We start from the raw sequence: 20,614 nt of genomic DNA on the forward strand, positions 1-20,614 counted from the left end.
CCAATGCAGATGAAAAATTTTACAAAGTATTACTCCCTAAAACTCTAATCTGGCATTGCAACACCAAGAACAAGAAGATCAACGACCATGGGAATGCCTGCAGGAACCAACTTCTTTTATCTTACTCTTCTTCTGCTCAGTACAGTTGCTGTGGAGTTCTGCATCTGCAGAGACAGCATAAGTCGGACTGAGCTCATCAGAGACCCGGAATCCATCATCTCCAACAGCAGTACCTTCATGCTCGGCTTCTTCAGCCCGCCTAACTCAAGTGAACGTTATGTTGGCATTTGGTACAATCGTGTCCCTTCTTCCCCTGTCATCTGGGTCGCAAACCGGAACAGATCCATCAATGATTCTTCGGGAATCCTGAAACTATCTGATGACGGAAACCTTGTGGTCCAGAATGGACAAAATGAAACTCTATGGTCATCGGATGTTTCGACTGCTGGGGCGAACAATACCAGTGCCCAGATTTCAGATTCAGGGAACTTGGTCTTACGAGGAGCTCAGCTCAATACTCTGTGGCAGAGTTTCGAGATTCCTTCAGACTCATTCTTGCCAAACATGAGAATCAGCCATAGCCATGGAAAGACAGCACTCACTTCATGGAAAAGCCCCTCTGATCCTTCAATTGGGAAGTTCTCGATGGGGATTGATCCCGCTATGAGCATTCCTGAGATATTTATATGGAAGGAGGGAAGCCCATACTATAGGAGTGGTCCATGGAACGGTCAGGCCTTCATTGGAGTGCCTCGTATGAATTCTGTCTACCTGCAAGGGGTACGTGTTGCCAACGACGATCAAGGGACCGTATACTTGACCTATTCTTTTGCTAATGAGTCATTATTGGATTACTTCCAATTGAACCATGAAGGGAACTTAGTGGAGTTGTACTGGGACGATGGAAAGAAGAGATGGGAGATCGGTTGGTTGGCCAGAGAGAGCGAGTGCGATTATTACGGAAAATGTGGGGAATTCGGAACTTGTGATTCTAAAATGTCACCGATCTGCAGCTGTTTAAGGGGTTATAAGCCAAAGAAATTGGAGGAATGGAACAGCGGGAATTGGACTAGTGGATGTGTTAGGAGCACTGCGCAACAGTGCGAGAGGATGAACACGAGCCTTAATGGAGAAAGTGGCGAATCAGATGGGTTTCTTAAACACAGCAACATGAAGGTTCCTGACTCAGCAGTGTGGCTGCCCGAAGAGGAAAGCAAGTGTCAGACCCGATGCTTGTCAAATTGTTCATGCAGGGCTTATGCATATGTCAGCGGTATTGGGTGTATGGTATGGTACCTGGAATTAGTAGATATACAGAAGTTCTCTGAAAATGGGGTCGATCTTTACATACGAGTGGCAGCTTCTGAAATAGGTACCTGTTCATTGCTTTCAGTTTTCACCTATCACAACTTCTCTTGAGGTCGACAAATTTTCATGTATTCCCTTGTCTCTGCAGATAAAAACTCGGTAAGCAGAGTGAAAATCATAGTAGCATTGATAGTCGGTGTAATTGGCCTCGCCTTTTCTGGGTATTTCATGTGGCGATGGATTTCTAAAAGTAGAGGTGAGCAACTCAATAAAATTAGCGTATTTGAAGCCTGATTATATGAATGTCACAATCACATATTGGTTTCTTTGCTGCGATAATTTATCAGAAAGTGGGAAAACAAGGATACAGAGATCACCTATCGGAGGCTTGCCTAGAGATGACCCCAAGCAAGTGAAACTCGAAGACCTCCCCCTGTATAACTTTAATGACATTGCCAATGCTACCAACAATTTCAGCTCGAACAACATGCTCGGTCGAGGAGGTTTCGGTCAAGTGCATAGGGTATGTTAGCAAAATCTATAAATTAAATAAGAAAAAGAAATGCTGATTTTTTTTTATTTTTTATTTTTTAATGTTTGATCAGATCTCATAATAAATTCTGTTGATCCTCCAGGGAAGGTTCCCAGACGGGCAGGAAATTGCAGTTAAAAGACTTTCGAAATTCTCGGGACAAGGAATGCAGGAGTTCATGAACGAGGTTCTGGTCATCTCAAGGCTTCAACACCGGAATCTTGTCAGGCTTCTCGGGTGCTGCATTGAGGGAGACGAAAGGATCTTGATCTACGAGTACATGCCAAACAAAAGCTTAGATGCCCTCATATTCGGTAAGCTCCTGTTAGGAGATAAGAGTGAGAATATAGGCTCGTGAAATTCTACCTTATTCTGTTGTAAACTCACCGTTGTGTTATCATTTCTTAGATCCGATGAATAGGGGGCAGCTCAATTGGGGAAAAAGGCGAAACATAATTGCGGGAATTGCTCGAGGACTACTTTACCTACACAGGGATTCTAGATTAAGAATTATTCATAGAGATTTGAAAGCAAGCAACGTTTTATTGGATGAAGATCTCAACCCGAAAATATCAGACTTTGGCATGGCAAGGATATTTGGCGTTAATGAAGATCAGGCAAACACGAGAAGAGTTGTCGGGACATAGTAAGCACTTTTCTCCTTTCTCTAGGCTCCCTTGTGGCAAAATTAATCAACTGATTCTAAATATTCTGCAGCGGTTATATGTCTCCGGAATATGCAATGGAAGGGCGGTTTTCTGAGAAATCCGATGTCTTCAGCTTTGGAGTGCTGTTGCTGGAGATCCTGAGTGGGAGACGCAACACAAGTTTCTACCTCGATGAGCAGTTCTTGAACCTCCTCGGTTATGTATGTGTCCGTCTGTTGTGTCCCATCTCGCGCTAATTTGTTGCCTTTCCTTACTATTACATCATCCGAATTAATGAGCTTTCCTGAATATCATGTTTAGGCATGGAGATTATGGACAGATGACAGGGACGGGATGGTCAATTTTATAGATCCATTGATTGTTGATGCAGACACTCAACCGGTAATCTTGAAGTTCATGCACATCGGATTGCTCTGCGTTCAAGAATCTACGAAAGATAGGCCAAATATGTCTACCGTTGTTTCAATGCTCGTGAGTGAAATTGTCGATCTCCCTGCTCCAAATCAGCCTGCCTTCTTAAACAGCTTGATGGCTTCGAACATGGAGTCGCCTCAACAGAGTCAGAAGGTTTGTTCCGTTAATAGTGTTACCGTAAGCATTATACAAGCAAGATAAGAAACAAATGGAATGTCAAACCTGAACAAAATACTCATTGATGAATTTCCTTTTCCATTCTATGAAACGACAAGCTACGAGCATCGAAATGCTTACAGTCATACCAAATTCTTGTTATTAGGTCTTCTAGTGCTCTACAAAGTTAACGTAGAATTTTGCAGTAGCATAGATACCATTACCTCTACCTCTAGGTATGTATTAGAGACCAAGACTGGAAGCAGTCGCCTCCAATGGAAATTTCTTAAACTTCGATTGTTCAGCCTCTCTGAGTACAAACATGTGGTGAAAGGACATTTGATACTGCTGCCTAACTGTTAGCTCGTTTTGGTCGCTAACCGAACATACTCCTTGACGATTCCTCCGGGTGCCTGTGATGTTTACGGCAAGTAAGAAGTAAGATTGGTGCAGCTATTATGTAATGACCCGACTCAATCTACGAGATTGGCCTAACAACTTGTTAAGCCCAACCACTAGCCTCAAGTTGCTAGTAATCTCATAGGTCGATTCTTATTAACTATTCACTAATCCCCTTTCCCATCAATGCATGATTGGGTTGGGGTGTTACAATATTCCCCCACTCAAAGGCTTGACGTCCTATCAAGCTAGACCTAAGACACTTCACTAGGCATATAGGATTCTTGAGGTGGCTCCTACGGTTCAAGAGGTGGTTCCCATCTAGTTTGTCGGGTGTAGCACTTTGTCCGCATAGCACTTAGTTCCCACAGTTCCGGCCCAATCCGGTCTTGGTTCCTGGCAACTTGAAGTGTCGCCAGGTTTTTCCCGACACTAGCTTCAAAGAGGTACAAAACTCGAACTTAGTGGCACGTTTAGGCTCCTTTTATCGGTTTATTTGATGATTTTGGTGACAGCATAATGAAATAATTTTATTGGCTGAAAATAGCACGAACTGGTTCATTATACTAAACTTGGACTCTTAAAATTGGGATGTGTAATCTGAACCGAATCGAGCATGAATTTGACATAAAAAGGATTGGATTTAAAACCAATTCTGTGAAATGAGAATGAACCCACACGAATTGAATTTCATGTTTATTCGGCATTAACGAATAAAATCGATTAAAAATATTAAATTCACCTAATTGATTTCTTGAGCCTAAAATCGATGAATTAACTATTGATGTGATTGTGTGTGACCATGTTTATGTGTTTTGAATTGTGGAATGTCATTTTTATTTAAAATCTCATAAGTACTGGATTAATCATGTAAACTCAGTGTTGTGATAAATCTAACAGTGAACACGCAAATATACGTATCGCCTCAAGTAATAAAGAGTGACTAAGAGTATCGTTCCACAGAGATTGGTATAAACCTCACTAAGTATCAAAACTATCACAACTAGTTTTTATCCAGACGATTGATTCCAGAAAAGTGTTTAAGGCTAAATCTAAGAACTTACTAAAGCAACAAAATAATCACAAGTGAAATCAATGAAGATGAACCCAGGGATTTCAATTTCCCCTAGTAACTTATACAAAATCGATCATTCTCTCTTTATTCTAACATATTCCCGAATTACTAACCTTCTATAATCTTTCTACGCCTCTTCCGAGGGTTATAGAAACGTATTCCATGTATTGAGGTAATTACTCTATTCCTAGGCAATTAATAAGCGGGAACCCCTCAATTATCAATCCTAATTTACTACCTAAGGCGTTTGGATATATTCCTATCCTTCACGCGAATTAGTCAATTTTCCATCTCAAACTAAACTTAGGCTATCCTATCAATGGCTTAAACTAGAATCCTCTTCCCAGCTTTTCTAGATTTCCTAGTCAAATTAATCGGTGATCAGGCAATTAATCACATTAAGAACAAGATAGAATAATCAATTCAATCGAATTCAATAGATATATAGTAAAGAATTCATAATTTTATATAAAAGTACTAGATTCTATTGAGGCCCTAGATAAAGGAGTTTAGCTCATGATCGTAACAGTAAACATCAAATAAACATAAACATGATAACAATGATTGACCTTTGACATTTTTTCCTCTCACATCCATTTTAATCGAGTTAGTCCTTATTGCAAGTATGTTTATCCTATTTTTTCATATGGATTTATAATTTCAAAAGTTTGTTGTATATTATGTTCGTTGCCCAGCGATTTCACATAGTTATCTCCTGAACCCTTTCACACTTTCAATGGTAAACATAAAAGTATGAAGTGTTGTTTTTCCAACTATTCTTTCTATTTTGCCCTTACTTAAACAATGATAGTACAAATTTGCTCATTTATATAATTAACAAAACCAAATTAATTCTTAAAATCATTGTACCTTTTAGTAAATGTCCCTACATTCAAACAATATAAGGGAAACAACTTTTGAAACAATATTTTTAGAGACCCTTGTATCCCTAGGGCAAAATGAAATTTATATATCACTTAATTTTTTTTATTTTTCTAGAAAATTACATCTTCTTTATTATAATAAAAAACTATACAGATCCGATCGGAAAAATAAAGAGAAAGATATAATTTAACAAGAAGATAAATTTAATAGTTAAATCAGTATAGATAAATTTAATCTTCAAATGCTATTTCATATTTGGTGAATTAATTTTTTGGTGAAAATATGTAATTGCTAAAGGGATGTGATTAAAAAGTTGTATTTGTTTTTACTATATATACTTTCTAGTTTTCCAATAAACACATAAAAAATAATTTGAACTCCCTTCTCCCTCTAAAACTTTTTTTTTTTTTTATAGTTTCATTAAGAAGTCTCAAAAAATTCTTGATGTTGTAGCCCAAAAATCGCAATGGTCATGTTCTTATATTTCAAAAGGTATATCATCACTTATAAAATATCTATTAGCTTATAAATTTTTAGATTCTTTATGGGTCTTTAATAGAGAATATTTACGTATGATTCTCGAGGAATTCTTCATCTATTGTTCTTCTATATTTTACTCTCTTTTTTTAGGATATCATAGGTATCCTTTTTATGTTCGGAGATACTATTTGATTGTCTTTTATCGTTTTCTTTCTAATTTTTTCTCCGTACTCTATCATATTTTTATAGGAAGCAGACAATTAAGCGGTAAGGGCCTTTGGCCGGCAGCTAGCACTAGCCGACGACCTCGCTAGGGGCTATGGTGCCCTTTGACGAACCATTATCAGCCCTGTTTGCCTCTCTTTCGTTTTTTGATGTCGTAATGTGTGTATATATATTTTTTTTCTAATTTTTTAGAATTTACAAATTTTAGGTTTAACTTTTGAAACATAAAAAATTCAAAATATCGGAAAAGACTTATTAAAATATTAACAAATGTTATATCCCTTTATACAAAAATAAACCTTTTGGTCTAAAAGAAAAATGTTTCAAATGTATTTATCTTTTTTGGTACTTATTCCAAATGAAAATTGAGAACAAATTAAAAGTATATGTGATTTACAGATAAAAGAAGATTATCAATAATTATTCATTAGTTTCAAGGTAACTTTTTCCAATATATTAGAATTATAAGCAATTGGAGAATTTTTTTTATCTTTCTTTTCTCTCATTTTCCCTTAATAGTGTTTACTCGTTTTACTCTTGATTATCATGATTTTAATCATGCATTCTGCTAAGGCTTTTTATATTAATTAATTATTACTCACTTTTTATTTTTACTTATTTTAAAATTTATTATATGTGTAATACAACAAGAATATTAAATTACTAATGTACTTAAAATGAATATTTATTATAATTTCTTTTTTATTAAACATTAGAATTGAAATTTTTTTCTTCTTTTGTTTCAATCAACTACTTCAAAATTCCAACAAATATATAATAGTTTGAAAATATGCAATATTAAAATATTATATCTTCACTTCTTGTATTGTTTAAAGGAAAGTCGACTTTATTCTCGCAAAAAAATTGAATTTATTATTTATAATTTTTTATATTATCAATAATGTTATATTTAAATAAAAAATTATCAATATACATTAATGATATTAAGTTGTCATATTTATTGATTTGGTATTTTTAAACCAAACTATAAGATTATTAATGATTTTATATAATTAATTATATATATTTTGGATGCAATTAAATTTTTTGTATATTTTATAGTATTTATTATTATTGCGTCTTACCACTTAATCGAGAAACCTTTCACGTGCAATGTATATTTAGATTCACTACTAAGCTTAACATGCATGGACTTGGGCTAATTTTTTATAAATTTTGTATATTGTAAGATCGCTAGAATCGCTCAGATCCTATAATCTTAGGAGTCGGATCGAGATCCCACTAAGATCCTACAATTTAGATCCTCAAAGTAAGATCGGGCTCAGAAGCTTGCCCGTGGATCGTAAGATCGTAACAACTTAGGAGCCGCCTCGAGATCCTGACAAACTTGAGTGTGACTATGATGTCCGATGAGGAAACACAAGGGAGGTTTGGCGTTACGTTAGCATGAGGTGCTTGATGTCACCCAAAAAAGAGGATTGAAATGACACTCCACTTTGAATTTCGTGGGAGCAAAATTGGTGGGAAGTAAAGATCGAGTAGATTCCTATGATGAAGAATGTTCTGTAACGACCTGACCTTTTGGCGAGAAAAACTGGTGGGAAGTAAATGGGTTCGCGATAGAAGAAATAGTTCATAGAGAGAACTGTTAAGAATGTGAAAATGCAAAATCACTTTTGAAATTTTCATTTGTTTTATAGTGCTATATATATATATATATAGATGTATAGGGTTTTAAAGCTGGGTAATGAGGCACAGGGCGCGAAGGACACAATCAGGGTGCTGGGGTAATTTTGAAATAATAAAAATATGGGATTAATCCCACACTTTCTATTGTGAAGGAGATAAAGGTATCTATCTATCTAATAAGTAAAATTCATTTGAGCAATAATAAATGCTATTGTATTAATGCAATTAAATATTTATAAAAAATAATTGAACTTTTAAGAACAAAAAATACGTACATCTAGATATAGTAAACCTTTTATAAATACAAATATTTATACGTATAGTAAAAGTCACTCAAATAATAATTAACGTGCTTGAGTTCATGCAATTAGAAATTAGAGATAATTAATTTAACTTTTGCAACTTCTCCAAAAAAGGTTTATAATTTTTGGAATTAAAAAAACTTAAAATATAGCAAAATCATATTTTGTGGTTTCTGGTAAATTTGTGTTTTTGAAATTTCTATATATTATGTTGCATTCAAAAGAACATTATGTAATAATACTATTAATCTATAAAAATTTGCAGAAGTTACAAATTTAATAACCTATGGCCATATAAGTAGAAAAATTTTGACAAGTCACATATGGTCACATCAAATTTTATTTTCCTAAAAAAAACCTGTACTAATTCTAACAACAAATCAAATCAATAAAGAAAAGTAAAATAGATATTAAAATATTTTCGGCTAAAAAAAATTAATTATGCATATATGTAAATTATCAAAAGTTGATAACCACAAGAATGTACCATATATTAACAATAGCTAATATATTATGATTATTATGAAATTCTTAATTCTTCTAATTATAAGGAGTAAATTTATTTTTAAATATTGCAAAAATTAATTATTCAAAATAACCCCACAATGCACGGGTTTGAACGCTGGTATGCATATATATATATGGGTATACACCAATCACTTTAAATGAGAAAAGAAACAACGGGTGACGTGGCAAGCTACATTTGCTACTGACCCGTTTTAGCTTTTTAAGAGAAGATTTTGGCCCCCCCCCTCCCCGACATAATTTTCTAGCTCCGTCCCTGAATATCATAATTAACAACTTACCGCATGACAAGATTTCGGGGCTTAATATGAGGTGAAATCTTTCTTTGGGCGAATTCTTGGAGCAAGTTTTGGTTAGTCATACTGATATTAGAAGCAGCCTAAATCATTACATAAATAAATATAAAGTGATTTCCTTTTTTTGGTGAAGTCATCAGTTTCAAGAAAATTTCGATTGCGAAAAACCAAAGAAATTCAGTTTCTGGGCCGTTTTGGTTCTCGAGGTTAGAAAATCATGTACAAGGAGCAAACCAAATCGAGCTGTCTCAAGTCTAAAATTTGACTGCACACTAAATCATCGATTATTAACAACATTATAACTCTTGCACATGCATAAGGTAAAGAGCACGGTCATATAGCAATCGAGATAAGGGCAAGAGAAAATACCTCTATGCTTGGCATAATTTACAATTTTACAAGCCCAAAACCGGGAAATAGAATCGGAAGAACGATAGGGGCCAGTGCTTCATATGCTACAGCCAGAACTTTTGGAGTTAATTGAATGATTTAACCAGTGCAGCACCTCCTGCTTTAGCTGGATTTTTTCACAATCGTTAAGATCATCAATACAATTATGTCAGTGCCCACAGAAAAATAAATAATCATTAATTCCAAATTTAATAGAGATTTCTTGGCGGCCATAAGTGTGAACAAACCTCATGTCCCACCACAAAGTCTCCCTTACGAGCCTTCGGATAGCCATCAGCTCAATAATGACGAGCAAAAAGATTCTTTATTCTAACGACAAAAGGAGTGTTGTGTAACACACTAACTGACGTTTTTTGTAATTGAACCACTTCAGTAGATTTGCCATTCTCTTTTATTTTCTTTTCCTTCATCCCTTATTAGTATGGCTCTCTCATGTAATTGAAAAAAAAAAAAAAGAATTCTTATACCTACCGAAAAGAATCTTATATATTTTTAATTAGTTTTTTAAGATAAGTATTACATAATGGTCGATTTTTAACAATAGCTTGGGTCCTATTCTATTTTGGATACTAGAAACATATGGACAACAATGTGTCACATCTCATGAGTCATGACCCATTATTTTGATCGGGGGAAGCTTACTCTAGATTTTGTGACCATAATTTGCAACGTCTCTTACAGGATCTACTCCTAATCTTATCCTCAATTTTTTCAAGCAGAGCAAAAAAACCATTACTATCAATATTAACATCACGATTATATTACTTATTAGAAAAAACACGATCTTATTAGTTTTGTTATTATATTGTTATTATCATCATCATTATATTTGTATTTTTTATTATTTTAATTTTATAATTACAATTACTATATTAATTATATTGCCTATGTATTGCAGCCAATTGAGTGGCCGATTTTGAACAAAAGCTTGGGTCCCCCCATACAAGTTGAACAAAAGTCAACCAATGAGAGGAACCAATTGCTGTCTTTGTTGACTCTCTTCCCTCTCCAGACTGAGAGACACCAAATTCTAATCACCGAAAAAAAAAATTATTCTAAACCACAATAATCAACGTCTTTGGTCTTGTTCTTACAACAGCCTTCCAATCGTAACTCAAATGATACTACAGAATCTGATTATGCATAGCAAATCTAGAAAACAATGATGCTCATCGGCGGAGCGAGTTTTATTGTTTGTTCTGCTTTTAGTCTCGTGTTGGGCTTCTGAGTTTTCTACTGCGACAGACTTTGTCTCGTCGTCTCGGTACCTCCAAGACCCTGAAAGCATAACATCCAATGGCAATGTCTTCAGGATGGGGTTCTTCACCCCTAATGGTTCCAAGTATCGGTATGTCGGGAAAACCCGATCAGACCGAGCCGAACAGCCTCAAATTTTCGATTCTTCTAGAGTACGGTTCAGTGCTAGGGTCGGTTACTCATCCTTTTGTCGGTTTTGGTTACGAGTTAGGGTTTGGAAATGACATACCTGAATATCCTGTCCCGAACTGAGGTTACATAACAATATATATAAAAAATTCACAATCTATTATATTTAATACTTAATATATGAGCCCAGACCAAGTCAACATCTGATTGTTTATCATTCTCAGTTCCACATCTAACCCTACCTTTCTTCATCTCCTCCTACCTCCCCTATGTGGCTGAGCCTCACAATCACGAAGGCCGAAGGGGACAACTCTCGATTCTTGAAGATCTTTTTCATTTGTTCACTCTCTGCACTGATGGTTTTTAGTTTTATTCTTATGTTGTTTTTTCTCGGGTAACCCGAGAACTGACCCGTGAAAACATATATCCGTAAGGGTCGGTTATTTTCTTAGTTTCAGTTTCGGTTCTTGGGGAGGGATTTTAAAATTTCAGAACATATGAAAGCGGTGCCCCGAAATTTTACCCCGAAACTGACCCAACCCGAACCGTGATCACCCTACTTCTAGAGTAGAATTACACATAGATGAGAATAAATTCACATGACTGCTGAATAAATGAAACATGAGAGATCGGTCAATATCGGGAGATGCATGCTCGTCGCGTCTCATTGTTCAATCATAATTTCTCCTTTTCCTTTCTCGATAGAAATCATAATTTCTCTCATATCTTAGTAGAAGAGGCTTTATCATGTTTCTGATACAAGTTTATTAATAGTCAAGGTTTTCTGTCTCTTCTATTTCACCCAAATTTTAGACACATACCGCAAACGTGTCATGTTTCTTAGAATGTTCCCGCCCGCAGGTCTTGTCCTTTTTGCTATGTTTTTTTTTGGGAAAGGAAGACACAAGTTACTCTCTCCGAATGTTCGCAAGAAAAGTCATGAGGCCAATATTGAGGAACTCTTGAATAATCATCCTTTGAAAATCTATTAAAAATCATTTAGTTTCTCTAACGCAAGTTAGTTCAGGTGATTCGGCATTTACTCTCCCTAATAAAAGTCTCGAGTTCAAGCTTTTTTTTTGTCGATGAAGAGAAAAATTCACAATTGGGAGACTATGTGGCTGCGGATTAGTCAGGCGATCAACACGTTAAGAGAGTGTGTACAAATCAAAATGGGCGGCTAAGGACTTCGAGCGTTGCCCAAATTTCATAGTGTTACAAAGTATTACTCCCTACAACTCTAATCGAGCATTGCAACACCAAGAACAGGAAGAACAACAACCATGGGAATGCTTGCAGGAACCAGCTTCTTATATCTTACTCTTCTTCTACTCAGTACAGTTGCTGTGGAGTTCTGCATCTGCAGAGACAGCATAAGTAGGACTGAGTTCATCAGAGACCTGGAATCCATCATCTCCAACGGTGGTACCTTCAAGCTCGGCTTCTTCAGCCCCCCTAACTCAAGTGAACGTTATGTGGGCATTTGGTACAATGATGTCCCTTCTTCCCCTGTCATCTGGGTCGCAAACCAGAACAGATCCATCAATGATTCTTCGGGAATCCTGAAACTATCCGATGACGGAAACCTTGTGGTCCAGAATGGACAAAATGAAACTCTATGGTCATCGGATGTTTCGACTGCTGGCGTGAACAGCACCAGTGCCCAGATTTTAGATTCAGGGAACTTGGTCTTACGAGGAGCTCAGCTGAATACTCTGTGGCAGAGTTTCGAGATTCCTTCGGACTCATTCTTGTCGAACATGAGAATCAGCCATAGCCAAGGAAAGACAGAACTCACTTCGTGGAAAAGCCCCTCTGACCCTTCAATTGGGAAGTTCTCGATGGGGATTGATACTGCGATGCGCATTCCTGAGATATTTATATGGAAGGAGGGAAGCCCATACTACAGGAGTGGTCCATGGAACGGTCAGGCTTTCATTGGAGTGCCTCGTATGAATTCTGTCTACCTGCGATGGGTACGTGTTTCCAACGATGATCGAGGGACCGTATACTTGACCTATTCTTTTGCTAATGAGTCATTTTTGGATTACTTCCAATTGAACTATGAAGGGAACGTAGTGGAGTTGTACTGGGACGATGGAGAGGAGAGATGGGAGATCCGTTGGTTGGCCAGAGAGAGCGAGTGCGATTATTATGGCAAATGTGGGGCATTCGGAACTTGTGATTCTAAAATGTCACCGATCTGCAGCTGTTTAAGGGGTTATAAGCCAAAGAAATTGGAGGAATGGAACAGCGGGAATTGGACTAGTGGATGTGTTAGGAGCGCTGTGCAACAGTGCGAGAGGATGAACACGAGCCTTAATGGCAAAAGTGGCGAATCAGATGGGTTTCATAAACTCAGCAACATGAAGGTTCCTGACTCAGCAGTGTGGCTGTCCGACGAGGAAAGCAAGTGTCCGATCCGATGCTTGTCGAATTGTTCGTGTAAGGCTTATGCATATGACAGTGGTATTGGGTGTCTGGTATGGTACCGGGACTTAGTAGATACGAGTGGCAGCTTCTGAAATAGGTACCTGCTCAAAGCTTTCAGTTTTCACCTATCACAACTTCTCTTGAGGTCGACTAATTTTCATGTGTTCCCTTGTCTCTGCAGATGAAAACACGGTAAGCAAAGTGAAAATCATAGTAGCATTGATAGTCGGTGTGATTGGCCTCGCCTTTTCTGGGTATTTCATGTGGCGATGGATTTCTAAAAGTAGAGGTGGGCAACTCAATAAAGTTAGCGTATTTGAAGTCTGATTATATGAATGCCACGATCACATGGCAGTTTCTTTGCTGCGATAATTTATCAGAAAGTCGGAAAACAAGGATACAGAGATCACCTCTCAGAGGCTTGCCCAGAGATGACCCCAAGCAAGTGAAACTCGAAGACCTCCCCCTGTATAACTTCAATGAGATTGCAAATGCTACGAACAATTTCAGCTTGAACAACATGCTGGGTCGTGGAGGTTTCGGTCCAGTACATAGGGTATGTTGGCAAAATCTATAAATTAAATAAGAAAGAGAAACGCTGATTTTTTTATGTTTGATCAGATCTCAGAATAAATTCTGTTGATCCTCCAGGGAAGGTTCCCAGATGGGCAGGAAATTGCAGTTAAAAGACTTTCGAAATTCTCGGGACAAGGAATGCAGGAGTTCATGAACGAGGTTCTGGTCATCTCAAGGCTTCAACACCGGAATCTTGTCAGGCTTCTCGGGTGCTGCATTGAGGGAGACGAAAGGATCTTGATTTACGAGTACATGCCAAACAAAAGCTTAGAAGCCCTCATATTCGGTAAGCTCCTGTTAGGAGATAAGAGTGAGAATATAGACTCATGAAATTCTACCTTATTCTGCTGTAAACTCACCATTGTGTTATCATTTCTTAGATCCGATGAATAGGGGGCATTTCAATTGGGAAAAAAGGCGAAACATTATTGCGGGAATTGCTCGAGGACTACTTTACCTACACAGGGATTCTAGATTAATAATTATTCATAGAGATTTGAAAGCAAGCAACGTTTTATTGGATGAAGATCTCAACCCGAAAATATCAGACTTTGGCATGGCAAGGATATTTGGTGTTAACGAAGATCAAGCAAACACGAGAAGAGTTGTCGGGACATAGTAAGCACTTTTCTCCTTTCTCTAGGCTCCCTTGTGGCAAAATTAATCAACTGATTCCAAATATTCTGCAGTGGTTATATGTCTCCGGAATATGCCATGGAAGGGCAGTTTTCTGAGAAATCCGATGTCTTCAGCTTTGGAGTGTTGTTACTGGAGATCCTGAGTGGGAGACGCAACACAAGTTTCTACCTCGATGAGCAGTTCTTGAACCTCCTCGGTTATGTATGTGTCCGTCTGTTGTGTCCCATCTCGCGCTAATTTGTAGCCTTTCCTTACTATTACATCATCCGAATTAATGAGCTTTCCTGAATATCATGTTTAGGCATGGAGATTATGGACAGATGACAGGGACGGGATGGTCAATTTTATAAATCCATTGATTGTTGATGCAGACACTCAACCGGTAATCCTGAAGTTCATGCACATGGGATTGCTCTGTGTTCAAGAATCTACGAAAGATAGGCCAAATATGTCCGCCGTTGTTTCAATGCTCGAGAGTGAAATTGTCGATCTCCCTGCTCCGAATCAGCCTGCCTTCTTAAACAGCTTGATGGCTTCGAACATGGAGTCGCCTCAACAGAGTCAGAAGGCTTCTTCCGTTAATAGCGTTACCATAAGCATTATACAAGCAAGATAAGAAACAAATGGAATGTCAAACCTGAACAACATACTCATTGATGATTACATTCTATGAAACAACAAGCTACGAGCATCGGAATGCTTACTGTTGTGAATGAGGGAGCAAGTACCAGTAGGGATGAAGGTGGTGGTCAGCAAAATGCACAGAGGAAGAGCTCACGTCAGAGGATACGTTCTAGAAGGTCTGATGATTTCATCTAGGGCTCGTGTTAGTTAGAGATGGATGTGCTGGCATATACGGGTAAGGAGTGAGTCGTTATAATAAGGGGGTGAATGGTAGTGAGGGGTATCAATCTGTTAAGCTATATTCCTTATTCTCATCTCCTAGTTTTCTCTCTGTATTCTCATCCCTTTCTTCTCTGAATTCTCATCCCCTTCTGCCGTGAATGTTCTGATGTGAGGATTGCAATTCTCCCTTAAGAATTGCTGAGTAAATACATAAACTGCCTTTGTTGCTGATTTCTCTGAGTATTGTTCCATCGAGACTCTGTTACTGAAGGAATTCCCTTCATTGGTGCTTTCATTGCGTTCTCAACTTTGATGGCAGAGGGTACTGGCCTCAAGGTTCTCGATGATTCCTTAAGGGCTGTTCAGGAAGCTCAAATCCAACACCAGAAGGAGTTTGAAGGTTTGCATTCCACTGTGCTGGGTCAGCAAAAGCTTTTCCAAGAGGTATTACTCCGTCTCTCTTATGTTGTTTTTCTCGAGTAACCCGAGAATCGACTTGTGAAAGCCTATATCCGTAAGGGTCGGTTATTTTCTTAATTTCGGTTTTGGTTCTCGGGGACAGGTTTAAAATTTCTGAACCGATGACAGGGTGCCTCGAAATTTTACCTCGAAATTGACCTAACCCGAACCGTGATCATCCTACTTCTAGAGTAGAATTACACATAGATCAGAATAAATTCACATAACTGCTGAATAAATGAAACATAAGAGATCGGTCAATATCGGGAGATGCATGCTCGTCGCATCTCATTGATCAATCATAATTTCTCATTTTCTTTTCTTGATAGAAACCATAATTTCTCTCATATCTTACTAGAAGAGGTTTTATCATGTTCCTAATACGGGTTTATTAATAATCAAGGTTTTCTTTCTCTTCTATTTCGCCCAAATTTCAGACACATGCCACAAACGTGTCCTGTTTCTAAGAAAGTTCCCGCCTGCAGGTCTTGCCTTTTCTTCTTTTTCTTTTTTTCTTTTTTTCTTTTTTTTTTTGGGGAAAGGAAGCAACAAGTTTTTGGCACTCTCCGAATATTCTCAAGAAAAGTCATGAGGCCAATATTGAGGAACTCTCTAATCTAAGATGATTTAGGTGATTCGACGTATATTCTCTTTTAAAACAATCTTGAGTTTAATTTTTTTTTTTTTTGTGAATGAAGAGAAAATTTACAATCGGGAGTTTATGGGGCTGCGGATTAGTCAGGCGATGGACACGTCAAGAGTGTGTACAAGTCAAAATGGGCGGCTAAGGACTTTGTGGCCCAAATTTCAATCCCCTGACGGAAATATCTCACCAATGCAGATGAATAATTTTACAAAGTACTACTCCCTAAAACTCTAATCTAGCATTGCGACACCAAGAACATGAAGAACAACAGCAATGGGAATCCCTGCAGGAATCAACTTCTTATATTTGACTCTTCTTCTACTCAATACGGTTGCTCTGGAGTTCTGCATCTGCAGAGACAGCATAAGTAGGACTGAGTTCATCAGAGACCCGGAATCCATCATCTCCAACAACAGTACCTTCAAGCTCGGCTTCTTCAGCCCGCCTAACTCAAGTGAACGTTATGTGGGCATTTGGTACAATCGTGTCCCTTCTCCTGTCATCTGGGTCGCAAACCGGAACAGATCCATCGATGATTCTTCGGGAATCCTGAAACTATCCGATGACGGAAACCTTGTGGTCCAGAATGGACAAAATGAAACTCTATGGTCATCGGATGTTTCGACTACTGGGGCGAACAGCACGAGTGCCCAGATTTTAGATTCAGGGAACTTGGTCTTACGAGGAGCTCAGCTCAATACTCTGTGGCAGAGTTTCGAGATTCCTTCGGACTCATTCTTGCTGAACATGAGAATCAGCCATAGCCAAGGAAAGACAGCGCTCACTTCGTGGAGAAGCCCCTCTGATCCTTCAATTGGGAAGTTCTCGATGGGGATTGATACTGCGACGGGCATTCCTGAGATATTTATATGGAAGGAGGGAAGCCCATCCTATAGGAGTGGTCCGTGGAACGGTCAGGTCTTTATTGGAGTGCCTCATATGAATCCTGTCTACCTGCAAGGGACACGTGTTGCCAATGACGATCAAGGGACTGCATACTTGACCTATTCTTCTTTTAATGAGTCATTTTTGGATTACTTCCAATTGAACCATGAAGGGAACATGGTGAAGTTGTCCTGGTACGATGAAAAGGAGAGATGGGAGATCAGTTGGATGGTCAGAGAGAGCGAGTGCGACTATTATGGCAAATGTGGGGCATTCGGAACTTGTGATTCTAAAATGTCACCGATCTGCAGCTGTTTAAGGGGTTATAAGCCAAAGAAATTGGAGGAATGGAACAGTGGGAATTGGACTAGTGGATGTGTTAGGAGCGCTGCGCAACAGTGTGATCAGATGAACACGAGCCTTAATGGCGAAAGTGGTGAATCAGATGGGTTTCTTAAACTCAGCAACATGAAGGTTCCTGACTCAGCAGTGTGGCTGTCCGAAGAGGAAAGCAAGTGTCCAACACGATGCTTGTCGAATTGTTCGTGCAGGGCTTATGCATATGACAGTGGTATTGGGTGTATGGTGTGGTACGGGGACTTAGTAGATATACAAAAGTTCTCTGAAAGTGGGATCGATCTTTACATACGAGTGGCAGCTTCTGAAATAGGTACCTGTTCGTTGCTTTCAGTTTTCACCTATCACAACTTCTCTTGAGATCGACTAGTTTTCATGTGTTCCCTTGTCTCTGCAGATAAAAATGCGGTAAGCAGAGTGAAAATCATAGTAGCATTGATAGTCGGTGTGATTGGCCTCGCCTTTTCTGGGTATTTCATGTGGCGATGGATTTATAAAAGTAGAGGTGAGCAACTCAATAAAATTAGCGTATTTGAAGCCTGATTATATGAATGTCACAATCACATATTGGTTTCTTTGCTGCGATAATTTATCAGAAAGTGGGAAAACAAGGATACAGAGATCACCTATCGGAGGCTTGCCTAGAGATGACCCCAAGCAAGTGAAACTCGAAGACCTCCCCCTGTATAACTTTAATGAGATTGCCAATGCTACCAACAATTTCAGCTCGAACAACATGCTTGGTCGAGGAGGTTTCGGTCAAGTGCATAGGGTAGGTTGGCAAAATCTATAAATTAAATAAGAAAAAGAAATGCTGATTTTTTTTATTTTTTATTTTTTAATGTTTGATCAGATCTCATAATAAATTCTGTTGATCCTCCAGGGAAGGTTCCCAGACGGGCAGGAAATTGCAGTTAAAAGACTTTCGAAATTCTCGGGACAAGGAATGCAGGAGTTCATGAACGAGGTTCTGGTCATCTCAAGGCTTCAACACCGGAATCTTGTCAGGCTTCTCGGGTGCTGCATTGAGGGAGACGAAAGGATCTTGATTTACGAGTACATGCCAAACAAAAGCTTAGATGCCCTCATATTCGGTAAGCTCCTGTTAGGAGATAAGAGTGAGAATATAGGCTCGTGAAATTCTACCTTATTCTGTTGTAAACTCACCGTTGTGTTATCATTTCTTAGATCCGATGAATAGGGGGCAGCTCAATTGGGAAAAAAGGCGAAACATAATTGCGGGAATTGCTCGAGGACTACTTTACCTACACAGGGATTCTAGATTAAGAATTATTCATAGAGATTTGAAAGCAAGCAACGTTTTATTGGATGAAGATCTCAACCCGAAAATATCAGACTTTGGCATGGCAAGGATATTTGGCGTTAACGAAGATCAGGCAAACACGAGAAGAGTTGTCGGGACATAGTAAGCACTTTTCTCCTTTCTCTAGGCTCCCTTGTGGCAAAATTAATCAACTGATTCTAAATATTCTGCAGCGGTTATATGTCTCCGGAATATGCCATGGAAGGGCAGTTTTCTGAGAAATCCGATGTCTTCAGCTTTGGAGTGTTGTTACTGGAGATCCTGAGTGGGAGACGCAACACGAGTTTCTACCTCGATGAGCAGTTCTTGAACCTCCTCGGTTATGTATGTGTCCGTCTGTTGTGTCCATCTCGCACTAATTTGTTGCCTTTCCTTACTATTACATCATCCGAATTAATGAGCTTTCCTGAATATCATGTTTAGGCATGGAGATTATGGACAGATGACAGGGACGGGATGGTCAATTTTGTAGATCCATTGATTGTTGATGCAGACACTCAACCGGTAATCCTGAAGTTCATGCACATGGGATTGCTCTGTGTTCAAGAATCTACGAAAGATAGGCCAAATATGTCCACCGTTGTTTCAATGCTCGAGAGTGAAATTGTCGATCTCCCTGCTCCGAATCAGCCTGCCTTCTTAAACAGCTTGATGGCTTCGAACATGGAATCGCCTCAACAGAGTCAGAAGGTTTCTTCCGTTAATAGCGTTACCATAAGCATTATACAAGCAAGATAAGAAACAAATGGAATGTCAAACCTGAACAAAATACTCATTGATGATTTTCCTTTTCCATTCTATGAAACAACAAGCTACGAGCACCGGAATGCTTACAGTCATACCAAATTCTTGTTATTAGGTCTTCTAGTGCTCTACAAAGTTAATGTAGAATTTTGCAGTAGCATAGGTACCATTACATCTGCCTCTAGGTATGTATCAGAGACCGGTACTGGAAATTTATTGAACTTCGATTGTTCAGCCTCTCTGAGTTCAAACATGTGGTGCAAGGACATTTGATACTACTGCCTACCTGTTAGCTCGTTTTGGTCGCTAACCGAACATACTCCTTGACGATTCCTCCGGGTGCCTGTGATGTTTATGGCAAGTAAGAAGTATGATTGATGTAGCTGTTATATAACGACCAGACTCAATTTACGGAACTGGCCTAGAAACATGTCAAGCCTAACAATTGGCCCCAAGTTGCTAGTAATCTCATAGGTCGGTTCTTATTAACTATTCACTAATTCCCTTTCCCATCAATGCAGGATTGGGTTGGGGTGTTACAATATTCCCCCACTCAAAGGCTTGACGTCCTATCAAGCTAGACCTAAGACACTTCACTAGATAGATATGATTCTTGAGGTGGCTCCTACGATTCAAGAGCTGGCTCCCATCTAGTCTGTCGAGTGTAGCACTTTGTCCGCATAGCACTTAGTTCCCATAGTTCCGGCCCAATCCGATCTTGGTTCATGGCAACTTGAAGTGTTGCCAGGTTATTCCCAACACTAACTTGGAAGAGGCACAAAACTCGAACTTAGTGGCACGTTTGGGCTCCTTTTATCAGTTGATTTGATGATTTTGGTGACGGCGTAATAAAATAATTTTTTTGGCCGAAAATAGCACAAAACGGTTTGTTATACTAAACTTGGACTCTTAAAATTGGGACGTGTAATCTGAACCGAATCAAGCGCAAATTTGACTTAAAAAGGATTGGATTTAAAACCACTTGTGTGAAAT

General features: G+C 38.6%; 3 protein-coding genes across 4 annotated transcripts; all 3 read left to right on the plus strand.

The window, feature by feature from the left end:
- Positions 1–3,382, plus strand: LOC116207108 (G-type lectin S-receptor-like serine/threonine-protein kinase At1g11330). Of its 2 annotated transcripts, none has more exons than XM_031539963.1 (7): positions 1–1,372; positions 1,457–1,564; positions 1,656–1,831; positions 1,944–2,154; positions 2,249–2,486; positions 2,558–2,708; positions 2,809–3,382. In XM_031539963.1, the coding sequence occupies exons 1-7, from the start codon at positions 88–90 to the stop codon at positions 3,121–3,123; spliced, it is 2,484 nt and encodes an 827-aa protein (XP_031395823.1). In that variant the 5' UTR covers positions 1–87; the 3' UTR covers positions 3,124–3,382. The 2 variants fall into 2 exon arrangements, with proteins under 2 accessions (XP_031395823.1, XP_031395824.1); XM_031539964.1 differs by having other exon boundaries at positions 2–1,372; positions 2,879–3,033.
- Positions 3,383–11,831: 8,449 nt separating this feature from the next.
- LOC116209133 (G-type lectin S-receptor-like serine/threonine-protein kinase At1g11330) lies at positions 11,832–15,446 on the plus strand. The gene is made up of 7 exons (XM_031542690.1): positions 11,832–13,235; positions 13,327–13,434; positions 13,526–13,701; positions 13,797–14,007; positions 14,102–14,339; positions 14,411–14,561; positions 14,662–15,446. The coding sequence occupies exons 1-7, from the start codon at positions 11,996–11,998 to the stop codon at positions 14,974–14,976; spliced, it is 2,439 nt and encodes an 812-aa protein (XP_031398550.1). The 5' UTR covers positions 11,832–11,995; the 3' UTR covers positions 14,977–15,446.
- Positions 15,447–16,433: 987 nt separating this feature from the next.
- LOC116207109 (G-type lectin S-receptor-like serine/threonine-protein kinase At1g11330) lies at positions 16,434–19,858 on the plus strand. The gene is made up of 7 exons (XM_031539965.1): positions 16,434–17,866; positions 17,951–18,058; positions 18,150–18,325; positions 18,437–18,647; positions 18,742–18,979; positions 19,051–19,201; positions 19,301–19,858. Exons 1-7 carry the CDS (start codon positions 16,585–16,587, stop codon positions 19,613–19,615), a joined length of 2,481 nt encoding a protein of 826 aa, XP_031395825.1. The 5' UTR covers positions 16,434–16,584; the 3' UTR covers positions 19,616–19,858.
- Positions 19,859–20,614: the final 756 nt, after the last annotated feature.

Source organism: Punica granatum, chromosome 5 (assembly GCF_007655135.1).
Source record: "Punica granatum isolate Tunisia-2019 chromosome 5, ASM765513v2, whole genome shotgun sequence".
Classification (NCBI taxonomy): domain Eukaryota; kingdom Viridiplantae; phylum Streptophyta; class Magnoliopsida; order Myrtales; family Lythraceae; genus Punica; species Punica granatum.